We start from the raw sequence: 18,860 nt of genomic DNA, 5'->3' as shown, positions 1-18,860 counted from the left end.
ACTGATTACTGATCAGATTTTCTGCCTTGTTTTTTAAATACCTGTTTTTCTTTTGTTTATACATACATATATACATATATATATATTATATATATATATATATATATATATATATATATAATAACATATCTCAGTAAATTCTACCTTGGAGTGATTTTTTTCCTTTTTTCTTTTTCTTTCTTTTTTTTCTTTTTTTAGAGAAAAGCAAGTATGGTGTCATAGAACTTGAACAATGAAATCTTTTTTCCTGTCCAGTCATATATTTACATATTCATGCTATGAAATAGAAGTTAACATGTTTTCCCTCTATCATCAGTCTAATGTCAACCCAAACTGCATTAGATGGCACCCACTTGTTATATGTATTAAGATAGGGTCTCATGTAGCCCAGGCTGGACTTGAACTGGCTATATAGCCAAGAATAACCTTGAACTTTTATGTCCATCTTATGTGGTACTGGGGATTGAATCTAGGATTGTGCATGTTAGGAAATCACTTTACAAACTGAGCTCAGTCCTCAGTCTCCAACTTCAGTATTTCTAATTAAAACCAAATAGTTATAATGTCCAGGTCTGTGTTTTTGCTTCTTTATGATTAAAATGACCAACTCTTCTTTGTGTATATCATATTTTTATTGTAGATTAATATTATTTTACGCTAGGCACTCTGCTAAGAAATTTACATGCATTATTTACTTCTCCCAATAGTGTTTGAGGTAGAACCATTATTAGTCCCACAATATAGATAAGACTGAAGGTTACAAAGGACCAAATGCTCTGAAATTAGGGATGGAAAAAGGAAGAGCAAGGATTAGAGCCTAGATCTATTTTAATTCTGGATGGAGAGAGAGAGAGAGAGAGAGAGAGAGAGAGAGAGAGAGAGAGAGAGAGAGAGAGAGAGAATATTGACATGAAGGCTTTAGAAGGTAGTTTGAAACAAGGTGCTGGGGACAAGGTATCTTGTTAGGTTACTCTAAGGACTGTGTGCTTCTTCCCAATGAGTTTTTGGATGTCAGTAAGTAATCCTAATTAATGAAGGATAAATAATATGACCACGATGTGTTTTTCTAGGTTTTGCTGAAGTATAAAAACTGACAGAGGCATGGGTGAATACACTGGAAAGATATTTCAGTATTCCACATAAAACAGATTACCATGTAGAAGACAAGGATGATGAAATAGAAATGCTTCTAATGGGTCTGATTTATGAGATCAAACCCATAGCTCTCGGCAACTGATTGGATGGAGAGGGTGATGGAGAGGAAAGGGACAAGAATGACTCCATTATATGTACTTTCTCATGATGAGCAAGGTGTGCACGTTGCCTGAAGGACTTCCTGCAATCTTTACATTCGTAAGGTCTCTCTCCGGTATGAATTCTCTGATGTAGAGTAAGGGATCCACTATAACTAAAGGCTTTCCCACAAATATTACATTCATAAGGTTTCTCTCCAGTATGAATTCTTTGATGTTGAGCAAGGCCTGCATTTTGGCTAAATGTTTTCCTACATTCCTTACACGTGTAGGGTTTCTCTCCAGTGTGACTTCTCTGATGTTGAGCAAGTGATGAACTGTTGCTGAAGGCCTTTCTACATTCAGCACACTCGTAAGGTTTCTCTCCAGTATGAACCCTCTGATGTTGATCGAGGTAAGCAATCTGGCTAAAAGCTTTTCTACATACTTTACATTCATAAGGTTTTTCTCCAGTATGGACTCTCTGATGTTGAGACAGGTGTGCATACTGGCTGAAAGACTTCCTGCATTCTTTACATTCATAGGGTCTCTCTCCAGTATGAATTCTTTGATGTACAATTAGGTATCCACGGTGACTAAAAGCTTTCCCACACACGTTACACATGTAAGGTTTCTCTCCTGTATGAATTCGCTGATGCTGAGCAAGAAACGAACCATTACTAAAGGCTTTTCCACATTCAATACATTCAAAAGGTCTCTCTCCGGTATGAATTCTTTGATGCTGAGTCAAGTGTGCAATCTGGCTGAAGGCTTTTTTACATTCTTTACACTGGTAAGGTTTCTCTCCAGTATGAACTCTTTGATGTTGAGCAAGATGTGCATTCTGGCTGAAGGCCTTCCTACATTCTTTACATTCATAAGGTTTCTCCCCCGTATGGATTCTCTTATGTTGAGCTAGGTTTGCGCTCTGGCTGAAGGCTTTCCCACATTCAATACATGCATAGGGTTTCTCTCCAGTATGAATTCTCTGGTGGAGAGTAAGGGATGAACTCTGGTTAAAGACTTTTTCACATTCATTACATTTCAGAATTTTCTTCTCTACATGGACCTTCTTATGTTTCATTTCCATAGACTTTTTTCGGTAACTTCTCTTTTGTGGCTCACATTGATGTGTTCTTTCTTTGGTAGAAAAACTCTGTGGTATATCTAGTATTGCATCCTGATGGAATGTTTGCCAAGACGGATTACACCCATTACTTTGATCTTCATAGATTTCTTTATGAATGATGAGCAATTGATTAGGATGCACCTCCTGACCTCCCAATCTGTTCTTAAACCAGTCTTCACTTTCATGGTTTTCTTTCAAATTGGGACAGTCAAGGCTATAACTAAGATGGCTTCTTCCCATGGGTAGGACTTTGGCCGATTCGTCATAAATATCTTGCTTTGATGAAAATTCAATGCCTTTGAAGACATAATCCCAATCTAAAGGATGCCAAGCAAATAGATATTTTAAAATTCATTCATTATAAGAAAAGAAAGTGCTCAAACAGAGAAAGTAAAATACAAAAGAAATTAAAGGATTTAACATCTCTTAATGCAGCTTCACTACTAAATTAAGAAAGGTGATTAAGCTGGGCACAGTGGCACATACCTTTAATTTCAGTACTTGTAGGGCAGAGGCAGGTGGTTCTCTGTGAGGTTGAGGCCAGCTCTACATAGTGAGTTCCAGGACAGCTAGAGCTACTCTATGGTTAATTTTTGCATTCTAGGAAGGTGTTTCTGAAAACAATTTTCTTTGTAATAAGTTCTAACTAAATGTAATTTTTCAGTTGATTCCTGAAGCCACAATGTCTTCATGAAAACATATTTTTCTATCAAACTGCTTGCCTTTATTAATTTAGTACAGGTTTTAATTTGGCTTTTCTTTATTAGACCCAAATAAGATTACCTCTTTTAAAAACTACATTGATTAAATGTGTGCACATAAGCGAATGTTTTGACATTTGTGTGGAGGTCAGAGGACAGCTTGTGGGATCTGGTTCTCTCTTTCCACCACGTGTGTCCTGAGGATCAAATTCAGGTCATCAGGCTTGGAGGTAAGTGCCTTTATCCGATGAGACATCTCAGTGTCCCAACACTACCAAAAACAGAGTCTTAGAACTGATAAATCTTGGCAAAAATTAGTAAATGCATAGTGGGTCTCAGCAGAATTGACTACTGTATCCTACTTTATAATGATATAACTACATTCAACAATGATCCAGTGGGTAGTCATAGTATGTTCAGTAAGTCAGGCCTTTTCGTGATGAACTATCAGAATCTACAGGAGACAGATCAAATTTCATTTCAACAAATTTCAAAATACTGACTGAAATCAGACAGAGATGTTCTCTACCCTCAAAAGAATTAAATTTAAGAGACCTACTTATGTCTGGCATGTACTCACTATCAGAGTATTAAGGAACAGTTGTAATTCTAAAGTGCGTATAATTACACAATAAACAAACAAAGACAGTAACTCCTTGAGGGCCTACCTCAGGAATGACCAGCAGAAACCCAAAGGAAGTGGAAAAACACACGCTACGTGAGAAAATAATGAAGTAGATAGAATCAACAGAAAAAGTAAAGTCAAAATTAGGTTCCTTTATAAGGATCACTGATTAAGAAAACAAGAGGAGCCAGGCAGTGGTGGCGCTCGAGTTTAATCCCAGCACTCGGGAGGCAGAAGCAGGCAGATCTCTGAGTTCCAGGCCAGCCTGCGCTACAGAACAAGTTCCAGGACAGCCAGGGCTACATGGAGAAACCCTGTCTCAGAACAGCCCCTCCTCCAAAAAAAGATATAAAAACCCACTATCTGATCTTATTAAAAACCCACTATCCAATCAAATACAATAAAACAATCTGACCAAAATGTAATGGAACAAGAAAATTATCTTTTAAACAACCCAAGTGAAAGAGAAATTAAAACTATAGGAAAGAATAGTAACAAAACCCATGAACTATCAGAATCTACAGGAGACAGGTGAAGATACACAAAGGGAACTTTGACAATCGATCACCCAATAAGAGAGAATGAGATTGGCACTGGCTGCTCTTGAAAAGGCCCAGATCCAGTTCCCAGCGCCCATATGGTCAGTTTAACTAGGTCTGCATCTGACGCCCTCTTCTGGCCTAGGCAGGTATTGCATGTGATGTACTATGCAGACAAAACACTTATACACGTTAAATAAAAATAAGTCTTACAAAAGGAGAATACCATGCCCTTTACAGCAGAAGGAGGAGATTGTTAGAGCAGCGGTTCTCAACCTTCCTAGTGCTGCGAGCCTTTAACACTGTTCCTCATGCTGTGGGGACCCCTCAACCACAAAACTATTGTCATTGCTACTTCATAACTGTAATTTTGCTACTGTTATGAACTGTAATGAATCTGTGTTTTCTGATGGTTTTAGGCCTGTGGTGGGAATGGCTAATGGGAAGTCTCACTCTGAGAGGCGATCTGCCTGGAGCCCTCTGTCCATCAACAGCTCCTGGCTCCCAGGCTTCCCCTGTTGGTGTGAGCATCTGACTCGATGCTCCAATGTCCCTCTGCAGCTTGCCGTTTATTCTTCTACTGCTGCAGGCCATGTACCTAATAAACTCACTCACTCTAGACCAGCTCAGCATGATGGATTAGCCTCTGTATGGACCACATGTTTTAAAAGAAACTACTCCAGGGCTGGAGAGATGGCTCAGTGGTTAAGAACATGTATTGTTCTTGCAGTGGACCCGAGTTCAGTTCCCAGCACCCACATCAGGCAGCTTACAACTGCTTATAACTCCAGATTCAGGGGATGACCCTAATCTTAGATACATGCACATATATGGACAAACACACATGTACACATACATAAATAATAATAAAACATTTAAAAAAGAAATAAAAGAAAAGAAACTACTCCAGCTGGGTGGAAATGGCACACACCTTTAATCCCAGCACTCCAGAGGCAGAGCCAGGCGGATCTCTGTGAGTTCAAGGCCAGCCTGGTCTACAGAGTGAGTTCCAGGACAAGCACCAAAACTAAACAGAGAAGCCCTGTCTCGAAAAAAATCAAAAAAGGAAAGAAAGAAAGAAAGAAAGAAGGAAGGAAGGAAGGAAGGAAGGAAGGAAGGAAGGAAGGAAGGAAGGAAAGAAAGAAAGAAAGAAAGAAAGAAAGAAAGAAAGAAAGAAAGAAAGAAAGAAAGAAAGAAAGAAAGGAAGTACTCCAGAAGCGCTAAGGATGAGCTAGGCTCTTCCCAACATCTGAGCGTTTCCCGACAGGGGCACCCACCTCCCTAGTTTGGCTCCACTCACCAGGGCTTGCGTCTCTTGCTCCCTCCTTCTGCACCACCCAGGGGTCTTTTCCTTGTTCCAGTAATGAGATCACAGCTGGCTTGTAAACAGGAATCCCTGCTTCCAAGAAACAGAAGAGGAATTAGCCACTGTCGGGGATCAAATCCAGTCCCCTGCTCATCAGGAAGGTGAGGCGTTGCAGGTAGGAGATGGGGGAGATGGGAATATTCTTTAGAGGGAGTGACACAAAGGGACAGTCTAAAAAAGGCTACAAATTCTGTAAAATATTAATTATTTGAGGAGCATAAGAAAAGGTGGGGGGGGCAATTTTCTTTGAACTTTTAAAACTGGGTTTGCCAGGCTGTTTCCCCAAGGCAGTCCTCCCTCCCCAGCTGTGATGGCTATTCTTGGTTGTTAACTTGACTACATCTGGAATTACCTAAAACCCAAGTGGCTGGGTACACCTGTGAGGGATTTTTTTTCCCCCTTAATTAGAGCATTTGAAGTGGAAGATCCATTTTTAATCTGGATCTTTTGAGGTTGGATGATCCACCTTTAATCTGGGCCACACATTCTGCTGGCAGCCTATATAAAGGACATGGAAGAAGGAAGCTCTCGCTTTTTGCTCTCTCTCTCTCTCTCTCTCTCTCTCTCTCTCTCTCTCTCTCTCTCTCTCTCTCTCTCTCTCTCTCTCTCTCTCCATTGCTTCACTGACATTAGAGCCCACTTCTTTGGAATTCTGGTGTATACTGAAGACCAGCTGAGACATCCAGCCTTGTGGACTGAACAACTAATGGATTCTTGGACCTTTTGTTGGACTAGCTGGACCATAGCCTGTAAGCCATTCTAATAAATCCCTTTATATGTTATATAATATGTAATATATAATAATATGTGGTTTATATGTGTGGAAATGTATATATATATGAATGAGTATATAATATATACCTACATATATATATAAACTCTATCAGTTCTGTTCCTCCAGAGAACCCTAACTAATACACCAGCGCTCTGGAACTGGAACTGCAGGCATGTGCCATTACATGATGGGCATAAGAAAGAGAAATTGGGCCAATCAAATAAACGGCTTAGTGGGAAAAGGGCTTGCTGGGAAGGCCTGATGATCTGAGTTCCATTCATGAAACCCCTGTAAAGGTGGAGGGAGAGAACTGACTCCACAGGTTGTCTTCTGGCCTCCACATGCACTCTGTGGCATGTGCACACAACTCCCCAACACACACACACACACACACACACACACACACACACACACACACACACAAATAATAATAATAATAATAATAATAATAATAATAATAATAATAATAAAATTTTAAAATTAAAGGGGCCAGTGAGGTGGCTCAATTGGGAAAAGGCGCTTACTGCCAAGCCTCCTGAGGAATGGCATTCTATCCCCAGGACCCACATGATGAAAGGGAGAACCAACTGTCCTCTGATTTCCATACGTGTGCCATGGCATGAGCATGAACACAAACACACACACACACACACACACACACACACACACACAGAGAGAGAGAGAGAGAGAGAGAGAGAGAGAGAGAGAGAGAGAGAGATGTAACTTTTAAAAATGTTTAATAAAAAGGGGAAATTTAGTAAAGCAACTCAGGCATCTCAGAGACACTTGACAGAACCCAGCCCCGTGTGTAGAGTTGGAATCCTGCAGAGACCTCCTTACCCAGCGACACCAGGCTCTTATAGTTCTCCAACGTCACCTTCCTGTACAAGTCTCTCTGAGCATCATTCAGCCATTCCCATTCCTCCTGAGTGAAATTTACAGACACATCCCCAAATGTCACCAAATCCTGAAATGACATAAACATACTCTGGTTCAAGTCCTCACATGGGCCTAGATTAAATGGTTAAAGCTGGACATGACACACTCCTCTAAACCCAGCACTCAGGAGGCAGATGTAAGGCGTTCCGAGTTCCAGGCCAGCTTGGGCTGCATAGTGAGCTCAAAGCTCTAGTGTGAGACCCTGTCTCACACAAACAAACAAAAAAACAACAACAAAACAATACAACACAACAGAAAAGAGTTAGCACTAGTTAAACTGTCTATACTTTGAGAAAAGGAATTATGGGTTTTTTGTTATTTTTTGTTTCTGAGACAGGGTCTTGTGTGTGGCTCAGGGCTGTCTAGAATTCACAACCCTCTGCCTCAGCTTCCCAAGTGCTAAGATTGTGTGTATCATTGTGTCTATCTTTATCATTTTTCCCTCTCTCTCATAGATAGGGTATAGCTACACAACTCAAGTCTGCCTTGAACTTTTGGTCCTTTTTGTCTTAGTCCCCCAAGTGCTGGACTTACAGGTATGGCCACTGTAAGCCCTTCAAGGCACAAGTGGCCAGGTCCCGCCCCCAGACCACTCTAAAGGGCCACAACCTCACTTTCCAGCCCCTGGAGATGCAGGTGGCCAAGCTCTGCCCTACAGGGAAAAAAAAAAAAAAGAAAAAAAAAAAAAAAGCCCAAGATCAGGCTAAAGAATCCCACCAATCCCTGAGCTTGCTCCAAGATCAGCCCACAAAATCCCATCAATCACAGGCCACCCTGTAAAGGTCCGCCCCCCCACCCCCCAAGAAATCCTTTATAAAGCCTGCCTGCTGCTCAGCTGCTGCTTCTGAGCAGAAGCGGCCACCCTCTTGTGTCTCTCCTAATAAATCTCTTGTGTGAGGTTTGTTGTGTGGTGTGACTTTGTGGTATTCTTTGGCTTCTAACTGCCAGGACACCTTTCCCCTCAGAGCTGTAACACTTACGGCCACCACCTTACTTTCTAAAAAATGCATGTTAATAATCGTCATGCTTAGTTCTCTTATGGGAAGTCCCTAACTTCTGAGAAACTCTCTGTTGCTGGAGAAAAGACTCACCATACATGTATGGATCAGTAATGATAAAATCAACACAGTGTACAACAACAGGGGATTCATACTAAACGCCAAAGAACTTCATTTGGAGAAAACAAGAGACACTGAGGCAGGAAAAAAAAAAAAGAGTGTTACTTAGTAAGTAATAGATCTGTATTACCTTAGAAACTTAAGAATTTATGAAAATGATGTATAGTTAATTAGCTGTATACAAACAAGGCAAAAGAAGAAATAAAGTTGTGAACAAAGAGCAGATGAAATAAAGGGAAAACAAGGAGAATGTTAGGTTTAAACAAACACTTGTGAGTAATAACATTAAGGGAAAATGTGCTAATCAAAAGACTATCAGGCTTTATTTTCATATTCTCTTTATAACAAGAATACCTAAAATGTAATCTTTATTGACAATAATTACTTTCAAAAACTTATTTATGTATTTTATTTACGTGTATGAGTGTTTTGCCTGCATGTATGTCTGTTCACTATGTGTGTGCCTGGTGCCCATGGAGACCAGAAAAGGGTATCAGATCCACTGGGATTACATCACAGTAATTACAGATGACTGTAGGTGCTGGGAACCAAACTCAAGTCCTTTGGAAGTACAGCCAGTGGTCTCAACACACACACACACACACACACACACACACACACACACACACACACACACACACTCTCTCTCTCTCTCTCTCTCTCTCTCTCTAAGCTATGTTCCTCTAGACCACTGGTTCTCAACCTTCCTAATGCTGAGACCCTTTAATACAGTTCCTCATGTTCTGGTGACTCCCAACCATAAAATTATTTTTGTTGCTACTTCATAACTGTAATTTTGATACTATTATGAATCATAATATAAATACATGGTATGCAGGATATCTGATATATGACCCATGTGAAAGGGTTGTTCGACCACCAAAGGGGTTGCAACACATAGGTTGAGAACCACTGCTCTAAAGAACCCTGACTAATTCATTCTCTAAAAGAGAGATTTAGCATACCATGAGAGAGGGGGAAAGGTCACCTTACCTTATGAATAAGCCACCTACCTCTAAAAACTACTTATGAACCTAGACAGAACTCATTGTGCTGGTACTGCCTCTGGGAGCAGCAGTTTCTCTGTATATATCACATACTTCAATTTTCTTTGCTAAATAAACTTCCACTTAAACTGCCTGTGTCTCCTGTCTGAATTCTTTGTTACTCCTATAATTAATATTTTCCTTTCATCATTCCTTAGCATATAAGTATAATCAGCACATCTACTGATTGTAGTGTGTAAGAATGTTTGATTTTTAAAAACTGCTATTTGTGATGGTTGGTGTAGCCAACTTACTCTAGATGTAAGTGTTATAGGTTTTTTTTTTTTTTTTTTTTTTTTTTTTTTTTTTTTGGTTTTTTTGAGACAGCGTTTCTCTGTGTAGCTTTGCGCCTTTCCTGGATCTCACTCTGTAGACCAGGCTGGCCTCGAACTCACAAAGATCTGCCTGGCTCTGCCTCCTGAGTGCTGGGATTAAAGGTGAGTACCACTGTTGCACAACTTTTTGGTTTTTTTGAGACAAGGTTTCTCTGTGTAGCCCTGGCTGTCCGGGAACTGGCTCTGTAGACCAGGCTGCACCACCACTGCCTGGCCTCATTGGGTGTCTTAACTGTCTTTTCTGTTGCTGTGATAAAAATACCCTGACCAGGGCTGGAGAGACAGCTCAGTTCAGTTCAGTTCCCAGCATGGGATATTCACAACATGGTGGCTCACAACTGTCTGTAACTCCAGTTCCAGGGGATTTGACCCCTCCTCTAACCTCTCTGGGTACCAGGCATGCACATGGTACACAGGCATATGGGCAGGTAAAACATTCATTCACACAAAATAAATACATCTAAAGAGAGAAAAGAAAAGAAAGCACCCTGACTTTAAATAACTTAAAAATAACTCAGGGGAAAAGGATTTATTTTGGCTCACAGTTCCAGGTTACAGTCCACCATCATGGAGGAAGTAACAGTGGCAGGAACTTGAGACACCTAGTCACACTGCATCTATAGTAAAGACGTGGTGATAGCTGGGCAGTGGTAGCACACATCTTTAATCCCAGTACTCGAGAGGCAGAGACAGGCAGATCTTGAGTTCGAGGCCAGCCTGGTCTACAGCGAGTTGCAGCACTGCCAGGACTACACAGAGAAACCCTGTCTTGAAAACAAACAAACAAACAAAAGAAAACAGAAATGCCCCGCCCCCCATAGGTTCATATATTTGAATCTTAGTCATTAGGGAGTAGCACTACTTGAGAAGGATTAGGAGGTGTGGCCTTGTCAGAGGAGGTGTGTCACTGGGGGAGGATTTTGAGTTTTCAAAAGCCCAAGCCAGGACCAGTGACTCTCTTCTCAATTTTTCCAGCATCATGTCTGCCTGTGTGCCGCCATGCTCCCAGCCATGATGATAATGGACTATACTTCTGAAACTATAAGCCAGCCCACAATGAAATGCCTTTTTTTTTATAAAAATTGCCATGGTCATGATGTCTATTCACAGCAACAGAATAGTGACTGAGACACTTAAGGATGCTCAGACTCCTCTCTATACTTATATAGTCCAAGATCATCTTCAGGGAATAAATACTGCTTCCCATAGTGGATATGTCTTTCTACATCAGCTAACATATGATAAGCCCAACTCCCAGATGATTCTGACAGTTAACACTTAACCTTCTGTGGTGGTTTGAATGAGAATGCCCTCCATAGGTTCTTATGTTTGAATGCTTGGCCTCCAGTTACAGGAACTGCTTGGAAAGGATTAGGAGGTGTGGCCCTGTTGGATGAGGTATGTCACTAGGCCTGGGCCTTTAAGGTTTCAAAAATCTACACTAGGTCCAATCTCTCTTTCTGTCTGTTGCCTGTAGATCAGGATGTAAAGCTCTCCACCACTGTGCTAGTGCCATGCCTGTCTCCTTCCACCATGATAATCATGGACTAACCCTCTAAGACTGCAAGCAAGGCCCCAGTTAAATGCCCTCCCTTATAAGATTTACCGTGGTCATGGTGTCTCTCCACAGCAACAGAACACTGACTGAACAGTCATGGTGTCTCTCCACAGCGACAGAACACTGACTGAGACAGTCATGGTGTCTCTACACAGCAACAGAACACTGACTGAGACAGTCATGGTGTCTCTCCACAGCAACAGAACACTGACTGACAGTCACGGTGTCTCTCCACAGCAACAGAACACTGACTGACAGTCACGGTGTCTCTCCACAGCAACAGAACACTGACTGAGACAGTCACGGTGTCTCTAAACAGCAACAGAACACTGACTGAGACAGTCACGGTGTCTCTCCACAGCAACAGAGCACTGACTGAACAGTCATGGTGTCTCTACACAGCAACAGAACACTGAGACAGTCACGGTGTCTCTCCACAGCAACAGAACACTGAGACAGTCATGGTGTCTCTCCACAGCAACAGAACACTGACTGAGACAGTCACGGTGTCTCTAAACAGCAACAGAACACTGACTGAGACAGTCACGGTGTCTCTCCACAGCAACAGAGCACTGACTGAGACAGTCACGGTGTCTCTAAACAGCAACAGAACACTGACTGAACAGTCATGGTGTCTCTACACAGCAACAGAACACTGAGACAGTCACGGTGTCTCTCCACAGCAACAGAACACTGACTGAGACAGTCATGGTGTCTCTACACAGTAACAGAACACTGAGACAGTCACGGTGTCTCTCCACAGCAACAGAACACTGACTGAGACAGTCATGGTGTCTCTACACAGTAACAGAACACTGAGACAGTCATGGTGTCTCTACACAGCAACAGAACACTGAGACAGTCACGGTGTCTCTCCACAGCAACAGAACACTAAGACAGTCATGGTGTCTCTCCACAGCAACAGAACACTGACTGAACAGTCATGGTGTCTCTCCACAGCAACAGAACACTGACTGAACAGTCATGGTGTCTCTACACAGCGACAGAACACTGACTGAGACAGTCATGGTGTCTCTACACAGCAACAGAACACTGACTGAACAGTCATGGTGTCTCTCCACAGCAACAGAACACTGACTGAACAGTCATGGTGTCTCTACACAGCAACAGAACACTGAGACAGTCATGGTGTCTCTCCACAGCGACAGAACACTGAGACAGTCACGGTGTCTCTCCACAGCAACAGAACACTAAGACAGTCACGGTGTCTCTACACAGCAACAGAACACTGACTGAGACAGTCATGGTGTCTCTCCACAGCAACAGCACACTGAGACAGTCACGGTGTCTCTCCACAGCAACAGAACACTGACTGAACAGTCATGGTGTCTCTACAGCAACAGAACACTGAGACAGTCATGGTGTCTCTCCACAGCGACAGAACACTGACTGAGGCAGTCACGGTGTCTCTACACAGCAACAGAACACTAAGACAGTCACGGTGTCTCTACACAGCAACAGAACACTGAGACCGTCATGGTGTCTCTAAACAGCGACAGAACACTGACTGAGACAGTCACGGTGTCTCTCCACAGCAACAGAACACTGAGACAGTCACGGTGTCTCTCCACAGCAACAGCACACTGAGACCGTCATGGTGTCTCTCCACAGCAACAGAACACTGACTGAGACAGTCACGGTGTCTCTCCACAGCAACAGAACACTGAGACAGTCACGGTGTCTCTCCACAGCAACAGCACACTGAGACCGTCATGGTGTCTCTCCACAGCAACAGAACACTGACTGAGACAGTCACGGTGTCTCTCCACAGCAACAGCACACTGAGACCGTCATGGTGTCTCTCCACAGCAATACAACAGTAACTAAGACACCATCACAACTGGAAATGAACCCCTGGGCAAGCCTGTGGGAGAAGACTGCTCACTATAGGTGACGCCCTTCCCTGACTGGGACCTGAGTCTGTAAATGGAGCAAAGGAGACAAGCAGCATGCCTTCCTTGTTTTCTGCCTCCTGATGGTACACGTGATGAGACCAGCTGCTTCAAGCTCCCACACCTCGACTTCCACATTGTGATGGACCAGACCATGAACTGTGAACCAGAATAACCTCCTCCTTTAAAATTTGCAGTTGTCAAAGTATTTTACCATAGCAACGGGAAGAGAAACTATGGTACCAGTTAAGGTGCTGACTTCAGTCTCAGTCATTAAATCACTAAATGGGAGCTGGAGAGATGGCTCAGTGGTTAAGGGTGCTTGGTGTTCTCACAGCCCAGTTTCCGGCACCCCCATGGTGGCTCACAACTGTCTGCAACTGCACTTCTAGGAGATGGGATGCCCTCTTCTGGCCTCTTCCTGCCCCAGGCACACACGTGTTACACATAAAGACACGGAGACAAAACACAAATACATATACAATAATTTAAAAAAAAAATCATTAAATGAATTTTGTCTTGGGATTAGGACAGAATTTTTAACATTTTATAAAAAAAGACCCTAAACAGACTTCAGCCATTTTGTACTATATATTTAAACAAAGCAGGATTCTCAGTGTTGCCCAATTATAAAATAAAAATACTGATTAACTCAGTTTAATGTTCTGCAGAATCAAATATTCAGTCAAGATTTAGTCATTTATGTAAAAATAAACAAGTACACTAATTTCATTAGTGTGTAAATTTACTTTCATCTTTAACAAATGGCAAAATCACATATATACCAATCAATAGTTTTAAAATAATTCTTAATGATCCATTACTAATGTTTGATTTAATTATCTTAGGCACCTATAGGCCAGGGTTGTTTAGGAACTTCTCAGGCATGGGCCAGCAAGCCGAGTCCCTGTGGTGAAGGTGTTTGCTGCCGAGCCTGACCACCTGGGTTCCTTGCTCAGGACCCACATGTCGGCATGAGAGAACCGACTCCCACAAACTGTCCTCTAACCACACTCACGGAGTAGCCCATGCACACATACATAAACATACGTTTCTCTTTGAGGCAGGGTTTCTCTGGGTAGCCCTGGCTGATCCTGGAACTCATTATGTAGACCAGGCTGGCCTCGAACTCATAGCTTCACCAGCTTCTGCCTCCTGAGTCCCAGGATTAAAGGCGTGTGCCACCACTGATATATAAGTTTTGAAATTCTAGTTTAGGGGCTGGAGAGGTGGCTCAGAGGTTAAGAGCACTGGCTGATCTTCCAGAGGGTGGGTCAGAGGTTAAGAGCACTGCTTGTTCTTCCAGAGGTCCTGAGTTCAAGTCCCGGCAACCACATGGTGGCTCACAACTATAATGGGACCTGACGCCCTCCTCTGGCCTGCAGGCATACATGCAGACAGACCACTCATACTGAAAAATAAAAAGAAAAAAATACTTTAAAAAATTTAAAAATTTCTCAGACAAAACAGGGTCAAGGATGGAAAAAAAAATTAATTCTACTTTAGACAATTTCACTCTGGCTTGCTTTTCTCTTTACAGCTATTCTCTATATTTTATCTAGCAATGTATATGATTTTCATATTTAACCTATAGAATCCCTAAGTGTAAGGAAAAAGATTTTCCTAAATAAACAATTCATCCATCCTTTTCCTGCAGGTGTGATACACACCGCACACGTTTAGTAACTGGGGGAATAAATTCCATTCTTATACAATTTGCATATGTGCCTTTGTTTCTGGGCATTATATGCACATCTTTAAATGTGTTTCCTTTTGGCTCTGTTTCACACTATTTACTATTTCGGTTATTGTGGAAAATATTTTTGTGATGTTTTAAAAACACAGGTTCAATGGACTGGAGATGCTCAGTGGGTAAGAGCACCACTTGCTCTTGCAGAGGACATGGGTTCCGTTCCCAGCACCCACATGGCCCCTCATAACCATTGTAACTCCAGTTCCAGGGGATCCGATGCCCTCTCCTGGCCTCCTCTGGCACTGCATACATGTATTGCACAGACATACATGCAAGCAAACGCCCATACCCATTAGATAAACATGACAAATAGTTAAGAATACAGACTCAACTGCTCCCTGTCTGCCTTCCCCACACCCCCAAACAAATGTCTCTCTAGCCAGTATGGTGGCACACACCCATAATCCCAGCGTTTTAGCGGTGTACGCAGGAGGGCTGGGAGTTCAAGATCATAGCTGGAGAGTGAGTTGAGGGCCAGCTTAGGCTACATGAGGCACTGTCTCAATTTATTTTCCATAACAATTTCACTAATTAATTAACTGAATTACCTAGTATATCAAAGCTGTAGGCTGCTGCTAACTCAGAATATTCCTAAAAGAAGGCTTGACTGTTCTCCTAAAAATCTTCCTCTTCTAAGCTCGCAAGTACTTAGACAAACCCTGCCTTAGCTGAGCCACACATTATTTAATGATCAAGATTTGATACATGGGATTACTCAAAATCATCTTGAACATGAGTTTTTGCCAAATGTCCTAACTCTGAGCACCCCAAAGCCCTCCTACTTCCTTTCAGACCCGAGATGGTGGAGAAAAACTCATCACTACCGGTCAGAACTGAACACGCCTCCACCCCCAATACTCACAAAGAGACTCCACAAATATCCCACTCTGGTGGTTGGAAAGAAAATGGCCCCAAAGCGAGTGGCACTATTAAGAGGTGTGGCTTTGTTGGAGGAGGTGTGGCCTTGTTGGAGGAAGTGTGTCACTGTGGGGGTGGGCTTTGAGGTCTCTTCTGCTCAAGCTTCCTTCAGAATAATACTCAGTCCTCTTCCTGTTGCCTACAAGAAGTAGAACTCTCAGCTCCCTCTCCAGCACCATGTCAGCCTGCACGCCACCATGTTCCACCATTATGAAAATGGACTGAACCCCTGAACTGAAAGCCAGCCCCAATTAAATGTTTTCCTTTGTAAGTGTTGCCGTGGTCACGGTGTCTCTACACAGCAATAGAAAGCCTGCTAAGACACTACCCAAGAGAGTATTTTTTCCTCATTAGATTCATAAGAGCACTGCATGAGTCCTTGAAGCAAATGTTGGCTGGGAATGAGGGATACTCTTAGGCTTTGGGGAACCCTCTTTTGTGTTGCAATGGAGAAGAAGACCAAGTCATTGGATAGAAGAGATTTTTTCAGGCTGCTGAATTTCAGGAATTAAAGTTAACCTGGCTGAAAAATAAGGTAGCATTTCAGGGAACAAGAAATGCTTCTTACCTGGGACATGGCGTTAAAACTTCAAGACTCTATGACTGTGTTTCTGGGAGGGGGGCGATGTCCTGAGAAAGCACAACTGGATAGAAAAAAGAAACCATGAGTTCCAGGTATGTCCTGCAGCCCCAGCATCACTGGCCTTACAAGCCTCCCAGTCCTTTGGTTTTTCCTGCTCCCATCACAGTCGTACATTTGAGGTGTCATTAAACTTACAATTATTTTCCCCTATGTACTTTATAGCTCCGGAACTCAACATATATTTTATGTCTAAGTTATCTCTTTCACTTACAATTGTAAACAATAAGAGCAAATACAGAGTGGCATTATCAAGTAAGAATCTTCCACCCTTTTACACACGAAGGTTTTTCATTATTGAAGATACCCAAGCCCATCATTGAGCAAATAATTGAGCCAAACTGGAAACTTGACTTGAATTTATAGTGTACAGATGATGGTGTTAACGGGAAGTATGTCCCTACCCTTTCTACAAGGTTGAGAAATAGGCTACCAAATGAAGCTGCTTTACACAGTGGGCGTCTGAGGGACCACGTGATCTAGAAGACACTGCTAACGAACGGAAAACAACTTCCTCAGAAAGAGAAGAGAGGGGAAGTGTAGTCAGTCTCTGTTTTAATTGTGAATTCTTTTTTTTTTTTTTTAAATTAAACTTCACTGCCTTAAAGAATAATGAATCACTTAAGAGTGCTGGAGAAGCGGCTTGGTGGTTAAGAGCACTGGCTGCTTTTCCAGAGGACCGGGGTTCAATTCCCAGCACCACATGGCAGCTCACAACTGAATGTAACTCCAGTTCCAGTGGATCTAACTAAATCCCTCACACAGACACACATGCAGGCCAGACACAATGCACATAAAGTAAAAAAAATTCTTCTTAAAAATCTTAAAGAAATAAATCATTTAAGCAAGCACTATAACTCTGTGCCAAGAAGCCCTCTATCTATATATTAGATCCTATATATTAGTCCTGTATCTATATAGCTATATATTAGAATGCTTTCATTTGAACCCTCAGTACACCACATCTATTCACACAATCACACAGTATCACAGCCTTCCTCATGCCCCATCTCAGACCGTCACACATTCACCAGCACCGAACGGTTACACTGTCTCAGACTCGATGACACAGCCTTGTATATACTGTCACTCAGGCCCACACACTGTCACAGGCTCCATGACACCTGATCGTAAATGCTCCACTGGAATAGTATCACAGTCCCAAACACAGCCTCACTCTCCACAGGTCTGCGCAGTCAAATGTGGGTCTCATAGTCTGTCACGGTGCCACCACACGGTGCCACCACATCACAAGGCACCGACCCGAGACGCTGTCTCATACAGTCCCAGTCAGTCTTGCACACGTTCTCAGAGCCTCTTGTGGCCTCGTTATTCGCACATTTTCTTTCGCACACTGTCCCAGGCCCTCTTAGACAGGGTGGTATAGTCCTGTACCGCCACGCGCAGTGTCACGGCCTCTCACAGACTCAAAAGAGTATTCCGTCCCAGGCCCCTCCACAAAGTGCCTTGGGCTCAACCCTGTCACGTGGGTCTCCAAACACACGACCCCCCCCCGAGCTGTCACATGCTGTCACTCACAATGTCACAGCCTCAGGCTCGCACACAGTCCCCAGTCACGGGTCCCCTCAGAGGTGGTGGCGGGGGTCTCACTGTCACGTGGGTCTCCAAACACACGACCCCCCGAGCTGTCACTCACAATGTCCCCAGTCACGGGTCCCCTCGTGCACTCTGGCGTGGTCGCCTACACCCCGCCCCCCCCCCTTCAGTCTCACACAACGCGCAGGTTCAGTCACAGGTTCTTCCGAGAAAGCGGGGCAGCCGCCCTGTCACTCGGGTGTCGCCCCCCACCCCCTATCCCCCACACCCCCATCCCAGCGCCATCACACACCGGCACCAGCCCTTCTTCCGGGCTCCGAGCCTGCCCAGGCTCCCAGTCCCGGGCCCCCGCGGGCACGGCGGCGCGCTCTCGCACCGTCCCGCGGGCCCCGCCACACGCGCTCTCCCACCCGGCAGCCCGCTCCTCACCGGGCTCCTCCTCGCTCGCTCGGCGCCGGGACGGCTCGGGCCGGGCCCGGGCTCGATCTCGCGGAGCTAGCTCCCGGGGCGCACAAAGGCGCGGCGGCAGAGCGGCCCCCGCCGCGCAGAGGCCTCTGGGAGGTGGAGTCCAGCGCTGGACCGGCGCGGCGCAGGGCATGCTGGGAGCGCCAGAGTCTCCCGCGGGTCTCTCTGTTCCCTCGGGGTTTTCAGGAGCCGGACGCACTCAGGCTGCGCAGGCGCAGCGAGCGGGCTCGGCCCGGAGCGGGGGTCGGGGT

General features: G+C 43.7%; 2 protein-coding genes across 3 annotated transcripts in view; both read right to left on the bottom strand.

Moving 5' to 3' along the window:
- LOC114685786 (zinc finger protein 667-like) overlaps positions 1–18,860 on the bottom strand; it is a 185,079-nt gene that overhangs the window by 24,579 nt on the left and 141,640 nt on the right.
- On the bottom strand, positions 1,111–18,675 carry LOC114685778 (zinc finger protein 583). 2 transcript variants are annotated; one of them, XM_028860399.2, is made up of 5 exons: positions 18,574–18,675; positions 16,516–16,591; positions 7,208–7,334; positions 5,527–5,625; positions 1,111–2,678 (listed from the first exon to the last, which is right to left on the bottom strand). In XM_028860399.2, the coding sequence occupies exons 2-5, from the start codon at positions 16,522–16,524 to the stop codon at positions 1,204–1,206; spliced, it is 1,710 nt and encodes a 569-aa protein (XP_028716232.1). In that variant the 5' UTR covers positions 16,525–16,591; positions 18,574–18,675; the 3' UTR covers positions 1,111–1,203. The 2 variants fall into 2 exon arrangements, with proteins under 2 accessions (XP_028716232.1, XP_028716231.2); XM_028860398.2 differs by lacking the exons at positions 16,516–16,591; positions 18,574–18,675 and having other exon boundaries at positions 5,527–5,622; positions 7,208–7,346.

This window comes from Peromyscus leucopus, chromosome 1 (assembly GCF_004664715.2).
Source record: "Peromyscus leucopus breed LL Stock chromosome 1, UCI_PerLeu_2.1, whole genome shotgun sequence".
NCBI lineage: Eukaryota > Metazoa > Chordata > Mammalia > Rodentia > Cricetidae > Peromyscus > Peromyscus leucopus.
Note: the sequence above shows the minus strand (reverse complement) of the source record. Positions and strands in the feature narration are given on the sequence as shown.